The sequence below is a fragment of the Mus pahari genome, chromosome 1, assembly GCF_900095145.1.
Source record: "Mus pahari chromosome 1, PAHARI_EIJ_v1.1, whole genome shotgun sequence".
Taxonomy (NCBI): domain Eukaryota; kingdom Metazoa; phylum Chordata; class Mammalia; order Rodentia; family Muridae; genus Mus; species Mus pahari.
This window is the reverse complement of record NC_034590.1, coordinates 150134974-150153352: the sequence shown is the minus strand read 5'-3', so window position 1 is coordinate 150153352 and position 18379 is coordinate 150134974. Positions and strand designations below refer to the sequence as shown.

Sequence of the window (18379 nt, the reverse complement as noted above, 5' to 3'; positions counted from 1 at the left end):
ACTCACTCTGTAGACCAGGCTGGCCTCGAACTCAGAAATCCGCCTGCCTCTGCCTCCCAAGTGCTGGGATTAAAGGCGTGCGCCACCACGCCCGGCTGAGTTGTTGTCTTTTAACATGTATTTCAGTCATAACAAAACCAACCAATCAAACAAACGGAGCCTCCTACTGCAGAACTACTACAGTCTATTCACTAGAAAGAGCTTGTGAAAAATCCCCTTGTGATTTATGTCCCCTTTCTTCAGAGTGCTTCTCTCCCCTTGGGTTTTAAGAATCCATTTTGGAAGATTTTTCTATCTGCTATCACGTACACTTAGACTACCCATGGGCAGCCAGAAATTCCTCAGTCTCTCTACCTATATAATGAAGTCCCATCTGAACCTCATCACCGTCCCCTTCCGCTGACTGCCCCCTGATGCCATCTACAGTGCAGCCTTGGGTGTAGATAATACTCAGTGGCTAATAACAGTATTTCTACTGTGGCTGCAGAGGACAGCGAAAGACATCAAATCAGAGCCACAGGATTGTTCTTTTATTCTGACCCCATCATTTATTTTAATGCCTCTGAAACTTATGTTTTCTTATGCACAAAACAGTTTCTGTTATATCATGAGGATATTGAAAATAATGAGTGTTTGAGCCAGTAAAACTCTCTAAGTGATTTTGAAGTGTTTACTTGTTTACTAAAAGGATGGTCACTTAGGAGCTACTTTTTGCAGATAGCTAAGTAATGAAGCGAGACATTTATAAACAGGAAAAACTTAGAGAGCTATTAAAGATGGCTTCAAACATCTACCCAAGCTCCTGATGTTTTCCCATAAGGCATTGTGAGCTTCTTCTTTGCCTTCACATGCGTGAAAGAAAAGGCAAGAAGAGTGACAATGTTTCTTTGCTCAAAGTATGGCCTTTCATGGTCTGAGGCAAGAGTAGGGAAGGAGGGTGGGAGCTCTGGGTCCCAGAAGAGAGGCTGGTGCTCTGTCTGGCGTGTAGGCTATGCTTGCAGTGACTAACTAGAATAGAAAAAGTAAGGCCTGCTAAGAAAAACTAGCTCACCTTCCCAGGACGAATGCACTACTAATGGACATCTGACCAACTACATCTCTACTACATAGTAAAGAGACTCGACCAGGGGTCCAGGGCATATTGGGTGCTTAATAAATATGTGTTGGATTAAATGGCTGAATTGATTCAACTGTTAATCACTTGATTTGTCACGAGTTCTGATGATATATGTTGGAGCAATGACTTTATATCTCACATTACAAAGGGATAGTAAAAGAATGGGCCCTTGCTAGATTGTTCTGTAAAGCAAACTAGTCCACAGACAAATTCAAACAAAAGCCAATGGATTTTGAGTTGTTTCTTACTTTCTTTTCAAAGGAGAACCATGCAGTATCAACATACATAAATGTTTACTAATTCTTATTAAATCTGAGAGGTTATCTTTAGTTTGTGTGAAACTGTAGAATATTTTCAAAGATACCCTGTTGCTAATGTATAAGCTCAGAACCTTTTAGATGTTGATTATCCCCTATCTGAAATTCCTGGGACCCAACATGTTTCAGATTTTTCTGACTTTTGGATCTGGGAATCTTCTTACACAGTCTGAAAAAGCTGGATAGCCCCAGCTAAGCCAAAGCTTTAAGAGACACTAAGAAGAGAGTCAACAGGTTCAATGTTAGGCAGGGGGGCAGCTCCCTCATCTGAGCCTTTGCTTTGGTTTGAAAATATTAAGTGGAAAATGCCACAAATAAATTATTCATAAGTTTTAAATTCTATGAGTAGAATAATGACATTTCTCGCTATTCTGTTCTATTCTGGGGCAGTGTGTATGGGGTAGATATGGTCATAAATCATCCTTTGTCCAGCATATCTCTATCAGACTATATACCCATCAGTCTTTGCTGTCTCAGTAATAAGTCAACTGCCATGAGATCACAATGCCTGGATACCAGCGACTGTTTCTATATGAGGTTTCAGGCATCTACTGAGGGCAGCCTAGGCCATTTCCACAGAGCTGCTAGTCTAACATGACTCTTACAGTTACAGCTTCACACATACATACAGCACTGGACCTACAGCCGAGGCACACAGGAACCCTTTAAGTTCCTGCTTCCTTTGTTTTACAAGGATGTTGTTTTTAGGCAGAGTTTCTTTAGTTAACCATCTGAACATGGGCAGGAAAATTAAACCATTTCTCCACATTCACTTTGAGAAGAATCATCTAAACCATGTTGCAATAACAATTCAGTGGTGAGGTGGCTGGTGACATACTGAGCAGCCACAAACCAGGCTCTGTCCAGGATACACTTACTTCCTGTTGGGGCTTTAAGACAATCCTGCCTACGTAGCCTTCTTCTGGGAACCAGCTGTTTAAAATCTGCACAATATCTTCTTCTGGACCCACAGCTCTCTGGAATGGTTGTTTCCTGCATTCATTCTTTTCCTTAGATATAAAATGCTTCTCTTCCATCAGAAAATAGTCTGTGGCAGTATGTTTGGTGCCTTGGCCAACCTCCAAAACCTGAAGAAAAGAGCAAAGAGAACATGAGGCTCATCCCTGAAGAGTGGCACAAACTGAACACTCGTCTACTTTCACCGTGTTCTGATGGGCTTGCTGTGCAATTTATAAGTGAAACCTACCCAGGAGTGTTGCATAACTCTTTCTAGAGCTGTAATAATTCTTATATGTCCCCAAAAGATTGTTTATGTTCACTCTGGGCAATGACGCAATTTATTCATAATCCCCAGACAGCATAACTATTTTTCCCACTGCTGGAATGAGAGATCTTATTGAATTAAGATTTTAGACTTCTCACTCCATGGATTTGGTTCTCTGAAATCTTTCAAGGAAGGACTGAGGCAAAGGACCCAGTGCAGTTTGCAAATACCATCTCTGTTTCTGACCGGGGAAATAACTATCTTCTCATGGAAGGTTCACAGGGCTAAGTTCTCGTCTGGGAATTCTCCTTTCAGTAGATTCCTGACACTGTGCCTAAAGAGTTTTTTTCTTTGTTGACTCTGGACTCTGCACGATCAAATAGAGTGGTTAAGACGGAGCTTTGGAGTCTGTTAGACCTAAGTCTGAGATTCCTTTTATGCCTTATTTGTTTTGAGTTGAGGATATATCAGTGGTAGAACACTTGCATGAGGCTGTAAAGACTTACTGCCTTTGGAACATTGGAAGAATTGGTGTTTCCACCTATAAATTGGGAACGCTCATAGGAATAATCTAATAGCTTTGTTTTTGAATGGAGGCAGTATGAACGTTGTGAACACTCAGCGAATACTAGCCATTTTTAGAGTATTACAGATGTTTTCTTTCTCAGTCCCATCATATAGATTTCTGTTGCAGTGTCAGTAATAGTGAAGACGTCATTTTTTGTTTTTGTTTTAAAGATATATTTATGTATATGAGTATACTATTACTCTCTTCAGACACACCAGAAGAGGGCATCAGACCCCATTACAAATGGATGTGAGCCACCATGTGGTTGCTGAGAATTGAACTCAGGACCTCTGGAAGAACAGTCGGTGCTCTTAACCACTGAGCCATCTCTCCAGGCTGAAGACATCTTTATTTCCTTCTCCTGAGAGGTGGTTGTGTGATGGGAGCCAGCTGCTACCACCTAGCTTGGATTAGCAAATACCTATCTTCCATGGTCCCTCCAAAGACGCCATGGTTAACATTTCTCACTTGGAGGGGAAGCACAGTTTAAGGTGGTAAGGATGGTAGGAGCAGAAAAATTCTCACAACTCTGATCCCTCTACCTGAGGCCTTGGTCTAAAGTAGACAGCAATTACTACTAGGAATGCTGGTAATTCCATAGGGGCCAAGGCAAACCGTTTGGACCATGCGCATACTTGCTACTATAAGAATTATTCAAGATGAGAAGTTTTCAGGGGTTCTGTTGGTACTGTCATTTTCCCAAGAGACTCAACACTACTTCTCTGCACTGAGGGCTCACTGGTTTATTTGTGTGGGGAAGACAATATGGTGTTGCTTTCATTAGTGGCTATGGGAAGTTTCCCTGATTTTATAAAATCTTAATAGTGATTCCACACTAAAGTTTCTGGACTGATTGACTAAAAGCAATCAAGGAATAGAAAATCACCCCAAACTTTAAGCAGTAGCTTCTGTTTGATTATATATAAGATTCAGACTTTAAGCAGTTTCCTATGATGCTACTTAAGTCAGTTATAAAATGTTGGGCAAACATTGCACTATTCATAGAGATGTGACCTTAGATGAGAGAAGTAACTACTATTTTTTTTATTATTATTTTCTTTATTTACATTTCAAATGCTATCCCGAAAGTTCCCTGAGAAGTAACTACTATTAATGTTATTAATATAACAAGATCAATGGTTATGCATAGCTGCTGAAATGATTTTTAATTCTGGCATACATCATATCGTTCTTGCTACCTTTCATCATATGCACTAACTTTGGAGGAAGATCCAGGGCATTCCTCTTGATCTACTCTCAAAGAGAAGTAATTCTAAAATGGGTTAAGGATGAACGAGTGTGTGCAGATGTTAGGCTAGTGAATCGATAGAAATTCTTCTCTAGGGGTAAGCTAGCTTGTCTAGAGGAACCAATAACCCTTACACTATTATTAGGATTTCAAACAATCAAAAGACTTATCAAAAGACAGGAGGATTATAAATTTAAGGTCATCTTGGGAGAATCTTGTCTCATAATAAAAACAAAAGGTCTGTGGTTGTGACTAAGGGGTAGAGCACTTGCCTAGCATGCACAAAGCTGTATGTTCAAGCCCCAACATGTAAAGATAAAGGAACTATAGATAAATAAATAAAAGTTGTATCATCCACATGGACCATTATGGATTCATGTGAATGTGTATACAAACACACACATTTATACATACATGTACATCCATACATTTTGGAGACTGACTTTCTTTAACCATGGATTCAGTGGACTTGCCTGTTGGAGAAGCTGCTTTGCCTTGGTGCCTTCGTTTATAGTGAAAACAGCAAAGGGCTCTGGACCTGGGACACCATGCACTGTGACTTTGTGAGTCTGAGAACATTTCCTCTCTTCCGTATTAAACATCTGTCAGGGAAGACCACACGGCTTCGCATGAATTCCATATAACACAGTAGATTTAGGCTCTATTCAACACAAAATCTCTAGGACCCACTTGTAACTTGATGCCAAGCTGATGTGGTAGAAGAGACAATGTTACATCTTCCTCCACAGTGGCAACGTACCGAAATTACAGTGCTTCTTTCCAGCATGTGTAGGGATGGGTGTGGTATGAAATGTGTGTCAGCTTTCCCCCTTTTTTTTTTTTAAGNTTTATTTATTTNTTATATGTAAGTACACTGTAGCTGTCTTCAGACACTCCAGAAGAGGGCGTCAGATCTTGTTATGGATGGTTATGAGCCACCATGTGGTTGCTGGGATTTGAACTCCAGACCTTCGGAAGAGCAGTCGGGTGCTCTTACCCACTGAGCCATCTCACCAGCCCAGCTTTCACTTTTAAAAGCTCCTCAGGTGACACAGATGCGAAGCCAAGGAGTCTGTAGAATGACACAGGGAAAGGGAGGGAGGAAGAAGGAGCCCCAAGAAAATAAGGGCTGCGGGTACACAGCATGAGATCAGCAGAGGTGAGGGAGAGGGAGGCCGGGGAAGAAGGCAGGGCTATTTGAGGTGGTGATAAAAGTGGTCAAAGTGCCTGACCAGAGGGAAACTGGACACACTGTCACATATATTTTTAATTTATAGAGAAAGAATAATAGAATTAACCAGCAAATAGGAGCAGTGATCCTTGTTTAGATGGGTATGCACTGGTCCAGTCATTTAAAAAATCACTGATTGTTTAATCCCAGCACTTGGGAGGTAGAAGCAGGCGGATTGCCGAGTTCGAGGACAGCCTGGTCTACAGAGTGAGTTCCAGGACAGTCAGGGCTACACAGAGAAACCCTGTCTCAAAAAACCAAAAAAAAAAAAAAAAAAAAAATCACTGGTTGTGGGGTCTTAACCAGTAAGTTACTGCATAGCTAAATGCCAAAGTGTCTGCCATTTTTTGTTGTTGCCATTTCCATAGCTACCTAATCAGTGGCTCACTGGCCACTGCGATGTACCCCAGGAGAGGCCACCTTCGATGTAGCAGTCCTGCAGATATGCTGACTAAAATAAGAACTTAATTACCAATGAGGCTGGCATGGTACTGCCAGAGGGGTTTTCTTCCATCCTTCTGCTGTTTATGAATAAGCTAGAGATTTCCAAGATTTCATTGTGGAGGTTCCGCAGCTGAAGATGTCGATATCCTGGAAGGATGCAGAATCGGGGAAAGCCTGTTAACAACGCATGACTGAGAGCTGCAAAGATCTCTACGGTGGTCTGTACCGCCCTCCCCCCTCAAAGGAACAGTGGATAGCAGCAGGCACTCCAGCAGGAACCTCTCACGGTAAGAGAGCTGTCCCTCTCAGATGTGACGGGACTGTCAATGACTAATCAGCATGTCCAATACTCTTTCTAACTTAGATTCAAATGAATAATCATTAAATTAAAAAACAACAGCAACAAATAGAGAAACCTGGTGATTTAGCTACCAAGGCAGCTATCTCTGCTTTACCAAAGGTCAATACTGGTTTTAAAAAAGCATTTATCGTTAATTTTTTTCATTTCTTTATTACATATTCACTTTACATCCTGCTCACTGCCCACCTCCTGGTCATACCCTTCCACAATCCTTCCCCCATCCTCCTTCCCCTTCTCCTCTGAGAGGGTAGCCCCACCCCCCCACCCCCCAGTTTCCTCTAACCCTGGTTCATCAGGTCTCTGTGGGGCTAGGCACATCCTCTCCCACTGAGGCCAGCTAGAAGAACATATCCCACAGACAGGCCACAGCTTTTAGGATAGACCCTGCTCCAGTTGTTTGGGACCCACATGAAGATCAAGCTGCACATCTGCTACACATGTGCAGGAAGGCCCTTTTCCCCCCACTTAAAAATTACTTCATTAAATATTTTTAATAGTAAGATATTTTATATAAATATAAATACAATATGATGCAGACTCTAGAAGTGGTAATGTAGCTGTATGGTCATTAATACAGGAAGTTGCTCATGCTACACATTAGAAATGGAAAACCAGGAAGTCATAAAACATTAGGATTAGGAAGAAATCTATTTGTTGGGTATGTGTCTCATTGTTATATACATGGGCAGAGAAATAAAGCCTGGGACAGATGTATGTCTAAAGTGGATAGACTGGGGAATGGCAGGATACTCTTGAAACAACCCATTTACTCTTCTGTCTTTTCTTACACTTCTCTAGTGACTATAATGACCTGAATTATGACCCCTCTTATGGATACGTAGAGACCCAAGCCCCCTAGTACCTGAGAGTGTGACCTCAGAGGTGGTGCCTTTAATGTCTAATGAGGTTAAAGTGCTGCCCTGAGGGTGGGTCCTAATTCAATAAGACCAATGTCCCCAGAAGAATAGGAAATTAAGGGATAACTTTGTGGGTAGACATATCTGGCCAAGCCTGACGACCTGAGTTTGATGCCCAGAGCCCACGTGATAGAAGGAGAGAATTAACTCCTTCAAGCTGTCCTCTGACCTTCCCAGGTACCCTTCCACATATGCACATGGAATAAATGAATATAATCATTTTCAAAGATAGAAGCATCAGACATGCATACACAAATGAGGATTATGTGACTATACTTTAGGAAGCCAAACCAAGGAGAGAGGTCTTAGAGGAGATGAGACCTTCTGACATCTTGGTTTTGGCTTTCTAGCCCTCAAGACTGTGACAAAATGAATTTGGTTGTCGTGTATTATTCTGAGCACTCTACCAAACACAGATAGTGACCAGGGGCTGCTTGCACAGGAAATAGAGACAGGCAGTGAACGAAAAGTGGGAAAGTATAACATGTCTGCAGAACCCAGAGGATGCCAGCTTGAGTATGGCTGTGGGAAGCATGTATGTGTAACTTGATATCAGAGTAGAACAGCAGTCAGCATCCCCAGAAGGACTTCAAAGGCAGAATCTTAGACTGTACCCGAGACCTACTGAGTCAGTCTATACATCATTACCAAGAGCCCCAGAAGGGTTTTATGCACATCACAATTTGTGAGGCAACACAAGGAACTGAAATTCCTGAGGACCACAGCCAGGTCAATCCACAAGCCAGTGATGCATGCCTTTGCCTTTCACCTAATACACACCTTCCCAAGACTGCCAGGCTTCCCATTCGGTTATGGCTCACTTGGCTACTACTGCACCCCAGCTCTCCTTCCCTTTGCTTTCTATCTCCTTACTTCATTTTCTGCTTTAAAACGCCCCGCCCTGGCACTGCAGACACCGTTGGGACTTTCATTCTACCTCGTTTTAAAGCTCTGAGTGGAATGATTCTCTGAGCTGTTATCGCCGAACTGTTGTTTTCCACAACCGCAAAACGAAGAAATACAAGATCTTCAAAGTGAACCCGGAAGAGAAACTGCTCATTCCACATGGGATTCAGAGTGTTTCGATGGATGGGTTTTGTTCGGAAATGGCAGCTGTCCAGGGGCATGCCCAAGACGTCAACTTCAATGCATGGACTTCCGGTGCTGTTACTAGGGCACACATTCTGGCCAGAGATGATCTGAAGGGGAAGACAAATGATCAAGGTCACAGAAGATGAAAGAGAAGCAAAGAAACTGGCTCTCTTAGCTTCTGTCCACAGAGAATGCTACAATGGATGGGGTGAGTGGTTAATAAAGCTCTTATCAAACCCAAGGGGTCGTACTTAGGTAATCACATAGCTAGAACCAGTTGAAAACCCTATTTTGCTTATAGCATTCACTTGAACTGAACCTCTCAATGGTCAAAATTTGAAATAATATGAAAAAGAAGCACTGGAACAAAACTGCACTTCTTACAGATCACAAGAGATCCTACTTCACATACACGAGTTTGGTATTTATAATCTATTCTAAGTGCCACAGGATTATATTTTATAACTATAAAATCTCCTTCAATTGTTTTGGAGGAAGCCATGGAACACTGCTAACAGAAATTAATTCATAGCTCAAGGAAAAAAAAATAGATGAAATGAGGACATGACACTCCGAGGTGTGGGTTGAGGAGAACGTTTATTGTAGGCATGAGGGAAGGTACAGCCAGAGGCATCTGGAGTGGGCAGACTGAATATGGCTTGCAGACTGAACCAGGTAGGGCAAAGGGGAGAGCCAGAAGCCAGGAGGTCATGAGAACTGGAACCAAGAGCTGCAGCCAAGAGGCAAAATAGGCAAAAGGACCTTGCAGACAAAATGGCTGGATAATATAAGAATCAGAGAAGCTGAGGGGAGGGAAGTCCAGCCCTGGGCTGGACAACTTGGGGTAGGGCGCAGGATATGGCAGTCAGGACGACTTGTAACAGGTACTGGACAGTTGAGAGAGGCTGGCAGAGTCCATTTTGACATGTTAATAGGCACCACAGTTGGCTGGTTTGGGGGTTTCCTTGAGACTTAACAGTAGCCTTCTGTAAACGGATAAAACAAGTCTACTCTTGGTAAAATGGTCTGATATAAAAGAGGCAACTGCTCTCCTAGCTTAGAGTGAAAGAGTGGTGGGATAATGTTTGAAGAGGTATTTGGATCACCATGAGGATGCTTCCTTTAGGAATAGGAAAATGAGATTTAAAGCTGAAAAAAGAAACAATGACCCTTGTTCATCGATGTCTCCTATCTCCTGCCCTGATATTTTTTCCTGTTAGCTAAGGGGAGCAAATGAAGGAGGAAGTAGAGGTGACTAACAGCCTGAAGTTCTCTACTTTAAGAGGACAATCTGTAGATTTTTGCCAATAACTCAGTGATGACCTAAGTAATAGAAAACACAAGGTTAGAAAGGAAGCAGAAAATATGCCTCAGTGTGTGTATACACTGATGCCAGTCTGTCTGACTGAGCTCAACACTTATGGGAACATCATTGTGATTTTGGGTACCCTAGAAGACAAAATGACCATTATTAGTTGATGAGATAAAGCAAGAACCTCATAACTCCACCTGCCTGGTTCAGAAACACAGAGTCTGTGACAGCATGCCTGACCTCGGGCACTGATTTCTTGGAAGTATGAAATTATTGCGGGGACTAAACCTGCATGACATGAAAGCATAGCTTTGTGATGGCGAGTTCCAGACTGGCTCATACTTAGCCCTGGAGCCTTAAATGCTGCATTGCTTGGACCACAAGGGCGTACTCACAGTTAAAGAGTAGATAGCAGGATCCAGGGTGTCTAGGTCTCTTTCCAGTGGGGAAAACTTCTGGTACATGGGACAGCTTTTATCCCACAGGACAGGGGGCTTCAGAACGTAACCACACCCACCATTGGCCTCAAACATGGCAGCGTTTAAATGTAAAGGAAGGTCTGCAGAACAAACAAAGCCAAGATTACACATTATTTCCTGAAGAAGAGACAATCAACCTTCCACTCTGTGCTGGCCGGTTTCTGTCAACCTGACACAAGCTACAGTTGTCTGGCAAGAGGGACCTCAATTGAGAAAATGTCTCCCTCAGATTGCCTGGAGGCCACTCTGCAGGGCATTTTCTTGATAAATGCTCGATGTGGGAGGGCCCAGGCCTCTGTGGGTCATACCACTTCTGAGCAGGTGGTTCTAAGTTGTGTAAGAACGCTGACTGAGCAAGCCTGGGAAAGCCCACACGCCAGTAAGCAGTATTCCTCTATTGCCTCTGCTTCAGTTCTTGACTTGAGTTCTTACCCTGACTTCCCTCAGTGAAGGAGTATTACCCGAGAGCTGTAAGCTGATGTAATCCCTTTCCTCTGCTATTGGCTTTTGGTCATGGTATTTTAGCATAGCAATAGAAACCCTAAGTGAACCACGCTCCATAGACTGATGAATGTGAACCATGTGCCAGGTTGTATTAGGAGAGAAGGAGGTATAGCAGGTAACAGATAAAACAAAAACAAAGCCAGGCAAACAAACTGCCCACCGCTGCTGCCGCCGCCGCCACCACCGCCACCATCACCACCACCACCACCAAAAACCACTTTGCTCACATCAATGAACATGCACCATGTTCCAACTCTAAGCTAGGTTCTGCCCCTTCAGAACTTCTGCATGTAAAACTTCACTGCATCCAACAGAAACCTTGGCTACAATACCTCATTTTACCCTGACGTTTGGAACAAAATCATTCTCTTGGGAAAGATTCATTCCATTTTTTTCATCTACAAATACCAAACTGTGCACACCACTTTATAGCCAATTCTTGCTATTTCAAAGGCAAGATAAAAATCTTAACGATGCAAGGAAGAAAAACGGCATTTCCTTGAAATCTTAATTTTGGTCCATAATTATTTTTACCTCTTTTTTTTTTTTGTTATAGCTAAATATTTAAAAAGTCACCACATATGATTCACATCATGTCCACAGGCTCCTCAGTCATAAACTTTAGGAACCCTCACAAAGGCTTTGAGTGTTTTGCCGCCAAACTTTATTTGGCACAATTTTTGATGAACGACTGTGCAGTTTCTGGACTCTTCCAGACTCACGTGCTCATCTGATAGCTCAATCTGTATAAATGTTGCCCAAGAAGAGCAAAGTGTTTATGAGACACACCTGACTAATGTTCCCTCTTGTAGATTCCTTCCATGTGCTGAATGAACTTTGCTACATGAACCAACATCAAGGAAAAGAGTGCTAAGTGCCTTTGAACAACAAAGACGTGGCCCCCACTCTTGTATCTTGTGTATAACAATTTCCCACGTGTCTGAGGTTGGCCAAGTGTATGTTCGAGGATTCCTGAAGACGTATTAGGCACGTGAAGCTTCTTGGCCTTGGTCTCCTCTGTTGAATCAGTGCATAGCGTCCACCTGTCAGGTTCCTTCCAGTTCTGATGTGACTGGCTTACAGAGGATGTGCTGTCCCTTCCCTGGCCACTCTGTGACATGAAATAGACACATCTAGGATGACTTGAAAGAGTGAAGCCATCGAGCTCGATTGAAGTGGTTAAGCATCAAATGGGTTTTACCCGCAACGTGAAAACAGCATTCCTCATCTGAAAATCCAAAATCCAATACTTTGTGAGCATTGATACAACATGACAACGCAAAAATCCCCGTCTGACCTCATGATCGGTTGCGATCAAAAGAGTCTATGCATATAGATAGTTCTACAAACATTCCAAAAATTTGAAATCTGTAAAAAAAAAAAAAAAAAAAAAAAACCAACTAACCAAACAACAAAACTTCACATCCACAAACACTTCCAGTCTTAAACATTTTAGATGAAGGATGATCAACCAAGATCTTACAACAGTAATAGCGGCTCACATATAAAGGTGTCAACTTCACTCAAGTTTGGGGTCAGACATTCTTTGCACTGGACCTAACCTAATTGCTTTTAAAGACTTTGTTGTTTTTAAGACTGGGTTCCACTGTGTACCTTGGGGGTCTGGAACTTGCTATGTAGACCACTCTGGCCTTAAACTCACAGAGACTGGCCTGCTTCTGCCTCACAATGGGGGGGATCTACCTGTCTCTGTCTCCAAGTGTGGTATTATTAGCTATCAAAATCTCTAAACCACCTTTTCTTAGCCAAGATCCCATTTGGTACTCCAATATGTAAAACAGGTCTCTGTGAAGCTATTGAATTCAAAACAAAGAGAGGCTCTACTGTCTTCAAAGGGGAGTTCTAGTGGTCACCTGCAGCTACAGCTACAGTTTGGAAACCGGATTGTAACCAAATAAAAGGAAGTACATGAACCATTACATCCTGATTGGCCTCTCTGAATCAGTGCCTGTGTGGTCTCCTAATCACTTAAAAACTCTGGTAGGCAGATACCACACTCATAGTAGTCACCCTTGTATTTAGGATCTTGAAAAAAGTCACTCTGCAAACTGCAACTTCAACCCAATAAAGCATGACACATGGGGTTGTGATGCTTACGTCCTTGTGGGCTCTGTACATGATTCATTCTGACCTACAGAAAGAACTCAGATGGGCCGTTGCCAATGGTAACTACAGCTTTGTGTATCAGCTTCAGGTTCACAGGCTCACTGGTCACTGTTATAGAGCATGGACCTGCTGATCACTTCTTGGAGTTTACAAATCAGCTGGAAGCTTGAAAATAGACTACAGATGGTCCTAGTTCCACAGATACCCCTGGGAGGCACCAAGGTCTCCTGACATCTACAAAATGGCCAGGCAGATGAATCCCATGAGATAAGGATGCTGGCTGGACCTAGGAAAGGCCTTGGAAAATCAAGTACTTCTTAACCTAGGAATTACTTTGAGCAACTGAAAAGTGTTGATTTTGATAATGTTTGCTTATCTGTCTGGCTTCTCAAGTCACAGAGAAGCACCCGGAAGATATCATCTTAAGGTTTGAATGTGAATTGTTCCCCAGAGGTACATATGTTTAAACACTTGTTCCTCAGTCTGTGGCCACCATTTGGGAAGGCTGTGGAAACTTCAGGAGGTAGAGCTTTGCTGGAAGAGGTGGGTCATTGGGATGGGCCTTCAGGTCTTATAGCCTATGGCCTAGGTTCATTCCGTGTCCCTTCTCTGGTTCCTGACTGCGGATGCACTGTGACTACCTGACTTGTCTTCCTGTGACCCCTGCCATGCCTTACATACCTTGATAAACTATATCCTCTCACTAATGTGTCAGTGTGAAAGTAACAGATCTGGACCAAAAATATAATCAAGAACCACAGGTTCACATTTCAGTGAGATTGATCAGGACAGTCTGCTTCAGCTCAAGGCAACACATACTTATTGATTATCTACTGTGTGCAAAGTCTTGAGGGAGGCTTCAGGTCACAATTGCAGAAACGAAGGCCAGTCTTATAGATGGACATTCTGGCTCTGCGTGGAGCTTGTGCCTTTTGCAGCAAGGGGGGATGTTTAAGGCTTGCTGAATAGAACTGAGAGAGGTTAGATGATATTACTCTTTCTGGGTTGCAAGGCTATGCGGAGAACCTTGCAGACGCACCATACAATAACCATCTGCCTCCCTTGAGTGAGGGTAGCCCCATCAGGTGCTCACAGCTTGATTGGGGGGACTGAAGACTGCAGGGGTGAGCGGAAGGCTCTCTGAGGCTCAGTTTGTGTTGTAGACCGTGGAGTAGACTCAGGAGCGGTAGCTTCCTCTATTCCCCTTAGCTAGGGTACCGTTTGCCATCAGTGGAGCCAGCGTGTCTGCACCAGCCCTGGCACTTCAGGAACAGGGTGCATCCCAAGCCAGGCATCCTTACATTTCCTTGAGGAAACCACTGTTCTAGTTATTACCGCGTGCTTAAAAGACCTCAGTAGCATAAGAGTCCAGGAAGCCTTGGACTCAGGGCTCCAGACAGAGCCAGGGAGGTGAAGTCACAGGCTGCTTATAAAAGATTGGAAAGAAATGGAAAAGAAAACTTTTACAGCTGGGAGAGTAGTTTGCCATGATTTCCACTTGTGAGTCCAAATAATACTGTTCTGAACAGCTTATCGAACACCCTTAAGGAGAGTTAGCTTGTGTGCAGTGCCTTTCTTTTTGGGATGGGAGCTTTGCAAGCTGCTTTTCCATCTATACCGTTCTTAGGCAATCTCAAGTAAAAACATTAAGGCAAAACAAAGCAAAACAAAGCAAGGAAGACAGCACCAAGCGGAGGTGTTTAGTGTCAGCCACCATTGGACACCAGTGCCAGGCACCTCGCTGTCCCAGAGCTAAGGGCAGCGGCCTGATCTCAGCTGGAGCCAGGGCACTGGGTGGTTTACCGTTTGGCACAGGTTCAGATACTGATCGTGTGAGATAAATGGCAGGGGCTACTGGCACCTCTGCTGTTCAAAGGAAAGGCAAGACTTTGTGTGAGCTTTTAGGAAACATCCCTCATTTTCTAAGGTATGTGGAAACAAATGCCCTTTTGTCCAAACTTCCAGAGAACCTGAACTTGTCACTGCCAGACACTGCAGCCTTGGGCAAATGGGTACATCTGAGCGGTGTTTGAAGTAACACCACTACTTTCCCCCTTTGAGACAAGTTCTCTACGTAGCCTGAGTCAGCATTGGACTTGGCAGTCTCTTTCCTCCATCTCTGGAGTGGTGGAATTCAAGGGAGGCACAGTGACACCCTAGTCACTGGCTGCTACTTTCTGACTTTCAAGAAGAAGCAGTTAATAAGTGAAACTTGGAAATCCCTGCCTCTATAGAGCTTTAAAATCCAGCTGGATAGACTTTGCTCCAGGGCAGTTTGTGTTTAACAAGTGAACTTAAAAGAGTCATTACCCACCTTCCTTTTCTAAAACATCAGGACTCCAAAACATCAGGAAAACAATTCCTTTGAGCTTCCTTCTTTTCTGTCTTATGTTCTTCCCCTCCACATACATGTAACCCTGTCTGGACTCTCCCTCCACCGCTTTCTATCTCAAGAAAACAAGTGTTCACACAACTGCATTAACTACAGGCTGAGATACAGAGAGAGGTGAGGACACAGGCTCCTTACCATCCGTCTGGTAGTTTAGAGCTACAAGCTGTATCCCATGGAGCCAGAATATGATGGGGTTGGGATTGGAGGAGTCAATTCTGGTCGCTGCGGGGTAGGTTCTCAGCAGCTGGCAAGCGGTGTGCTGGATCAGTTTCTGAGAACACCTGCGGCACAGACGTTTGGCGGCGTTCTCATTCAGTGAGGAGATATGATAGCATTTAGGAGTTCTAATGATAGCGCTGAGGGATGTACTCGGGCTGAGTGGAGAAGATTCCTCCCAGGTTTGTCGCATCCCTTCACAGGAACCTAAACCCAGCAAAAATCAGCCTCTGATTAATGTCAAAACTTCAAATGTATTGAAAGATCACTCTCAACTGCACATCAGATACACAGTTGCAACAAGGAAAACAGAGCCAACTATATCCTGAATGTGACTTGTGAGTTAGTTTGCTACCTTGAAACATGGCAGCTATTGAGTTTTAAAGTGAGGGTAGCTAGCTGGGGTGTGGCTCAGTGGTGGTACACATCCACCAGGCACAAGGTTTTGGATTCAACCGCCAGTACCAAAACCTAAACTAAGTAATAATGTGAGGATTGTAACACCAATTTGAATTGGACATCTATAAGTTCATTTGCCTCAGGACTTCATTGTTCTGTGGGCAATCTTTACAAATACAAAGTCTATACGCAAGTATACACAACCTACAACAAAGAAACAAAAATCCAACTACTCTATCAGTGATCAAGTGGTTAAACAGATGTCCATACAAAGGAATATCATACAGGCATGAAAGAGGATAAGGCCGACAAATGTACAGTCTGGTGTGTGGCAAGTGAGAGCTCCTGTGTTTGATCACATCCCATTTGGATTTTCTTTAAAATAATCTTTTTCCCTTGAACACATTACAGTGAATTCCCCAGTGGTCCACTCTGAGAAACAATGTCACAGCACTGAGAATGGAAAGGAGTTGTGTTCCTCTTGTGCATCAACTGGACTTTTAGCTGGGAGAATTTATTACTTTTACAATGAGAAGTAATTAGAAGTAAAATGATATATCCTGTGGACTCAGGGCGCTGTTCCAGAAACCGCTAGAACAGTCGAAGATGCTTCCAATTTTACTTTTGAGGCAAACAATGTGAGAACATCGTCAGTAAAAATGCCATTTGCAGTGAGTTCAAAGAATAAATTAACAATTGAAAAATATTTATGTTGCACTTGGGCAGTGTAAACATCTATGAAAATAATGGTGGATTTCAAAATTCAAAGGAAGTGGCTAGACAGCAAAATATGTGAGTCACGTGGCATGCAGGACCAAGCAAAGATACTGAGAGAAGGGAACACTACCTTTTCCAGATGTTCTGTTAAATGGTGCTGTCTCCCCTGGGCTCATTCTGCCAGGATTGTTGCCAAAAATGGACTTCCTGCTTTTCCTTTCTTTCCCTCTGCTAGAGCCAGATGAATTTAGAGTTGACAGGCCTGTTCTCATAAAATGAAAATAAATAAGCCAAAAGCTACAGGCAAGAGAGCTCAACATTTTCCATCCTCATTAGTGTTTATATTGAAGTCCTACCATTTCCTTGTTACACAGCACAGGAGATCCATTACACTTTAGCATGGTTGATGATAGTATTGTAGGCAATTATAGCCAAGTTTATTTAATCTCTAAGCAAATGCAACAAACATTGCATAGTTATTAAAGAATAATCCCCAAATTACAGAGTAACACACACACACACACACATTTCTAGTGAACTGTGCGCCTGAGTTTTAAAATTGCACATACGGAATATGCTGCAGTTAATATTTATTTCCTAGAGGCTAATGACCAAGTTGGAGAGATGAAAGAATAATTATGAGGCTGGGTATAGTAAATGGTCCATATTATAAGTCTTCTGGCATTCCTTGTTGAAGCCTCTTGGGCTTTCAGCATCCACATTAGCATGTCTATAATTATTGTTATTCATCTCCTGTTTATGGGTGTGGCTTCTGACATTCCTAGGAAACAATCTCACAGCAAACTCCCTGATCTTCTGGCTGTTACAATCTTTCTGCTGCTCCTTCCCCATGTTCCCTGAGCCTTAGGTGCAGGAGTTGTTTTGTTGATGTATCCTTTGGGACTGCGCTCCACAACTCTGCATTCTGATTGGCTGTGGTTTTCTGTAATGGTAAAGTAAGGAATGCTGAGAGAGGGCAAGACAGTCATCCTCAGGGAAGAGCGCACCAATTGGTTGTCTAATGCCAAATGGGCAGTTCTCATATACAACGCACGTTGTATACAAGTAACAAGATAATGACTCAGCAGGCTGTACTATGCATTAAGAAATATATATACATATATATATATTCATACAATTAATGAAAATTGTTATATATGTGAATATATATATTAACAATTACTAAAAATTATTTTATACATAAATATGAAAAATATATATCAACAATTAATGAAAAAAAAACGAGTTTGAAATAGAGAAAGAAGGGGTACATAGGGGAGGACTGGAGGGAAAAAAGGAAAGAAGGAAATGTTATAATTGTTTTTTTTATTTTTTTTGGAAATGATACAATTGTAATCTCAAAAAATTAAAGAAATGATTTAAAAAAATTCTTCTGACATGAACTTTGACCAAAGCTTCTGCCTTTTTTTTTATCTAAAAAGTAGGTGTGATTCAAGGAATTTACTCCTAGAATTAGTCTGAAGGCTCAACGGAAAAGATAAAATGATGATGGTGCTTTTGTGGCTTTCTCATTCCTGGGCCACTCAGTCCCTGGATCCTTTATGCCAGGCCCAGTGCCCAGTGCATAGCAGGAATGTAGTACATATTTGCTGAATGAGAGAACGAACGCACACCAATCACAGACCCAGCTCTAGTTTAAGAAGAGTGACTTAAAGGCTCCTGGGAAGCCATCATCACTATTGTCTATAGCT

At 42.6% G+C, this 18379-nt stretch overlaps 1 protein-coding gene across 4 annotated transcripts in view; it reads right to left on the bottom strand.

Annotated features, from left to right (window-relative positions):
* The window catches only part of Plce1 (phospholipase C epsilon 1), a 300309-nt gene that overhangs the window by 12069 nt on the left and 269861 nt on the right, over window positions 1-18379 (bottom strand). For all 4 annotated transcript variants that reach the window (XM_021196340.2, XM_021196332.2, XM_029538628.1 and 1 more), the window contains 7 exons: window positions 16798-16929; window positions 15471-15758; window positions 10229-10392; window positions 8367-8628; window positions 6180-6298; window positions 4950-5078; window positions 2313-2522 (listed from right to left, as the gene is read on the bottom strand). In XM_021196340.2, coding sequence (XP_021051999.1) covers window positions 2313-2522; window positions 4950-5078; window positions 6180-6298; window positions 8367-8628; window positions 10229-10392; window positions 15471-15758; window positions 16798-16929 — 1304 coding nt within the window. The remainder of the gene's footprint in view (window positions 1-2312; window positions 2523-4949; window positions 5079-6179; window positions 6299-8366; window positions 8629-10228; window positions 10393-15470; window positions 15759-16797; window positions 16930-18379) is intronic.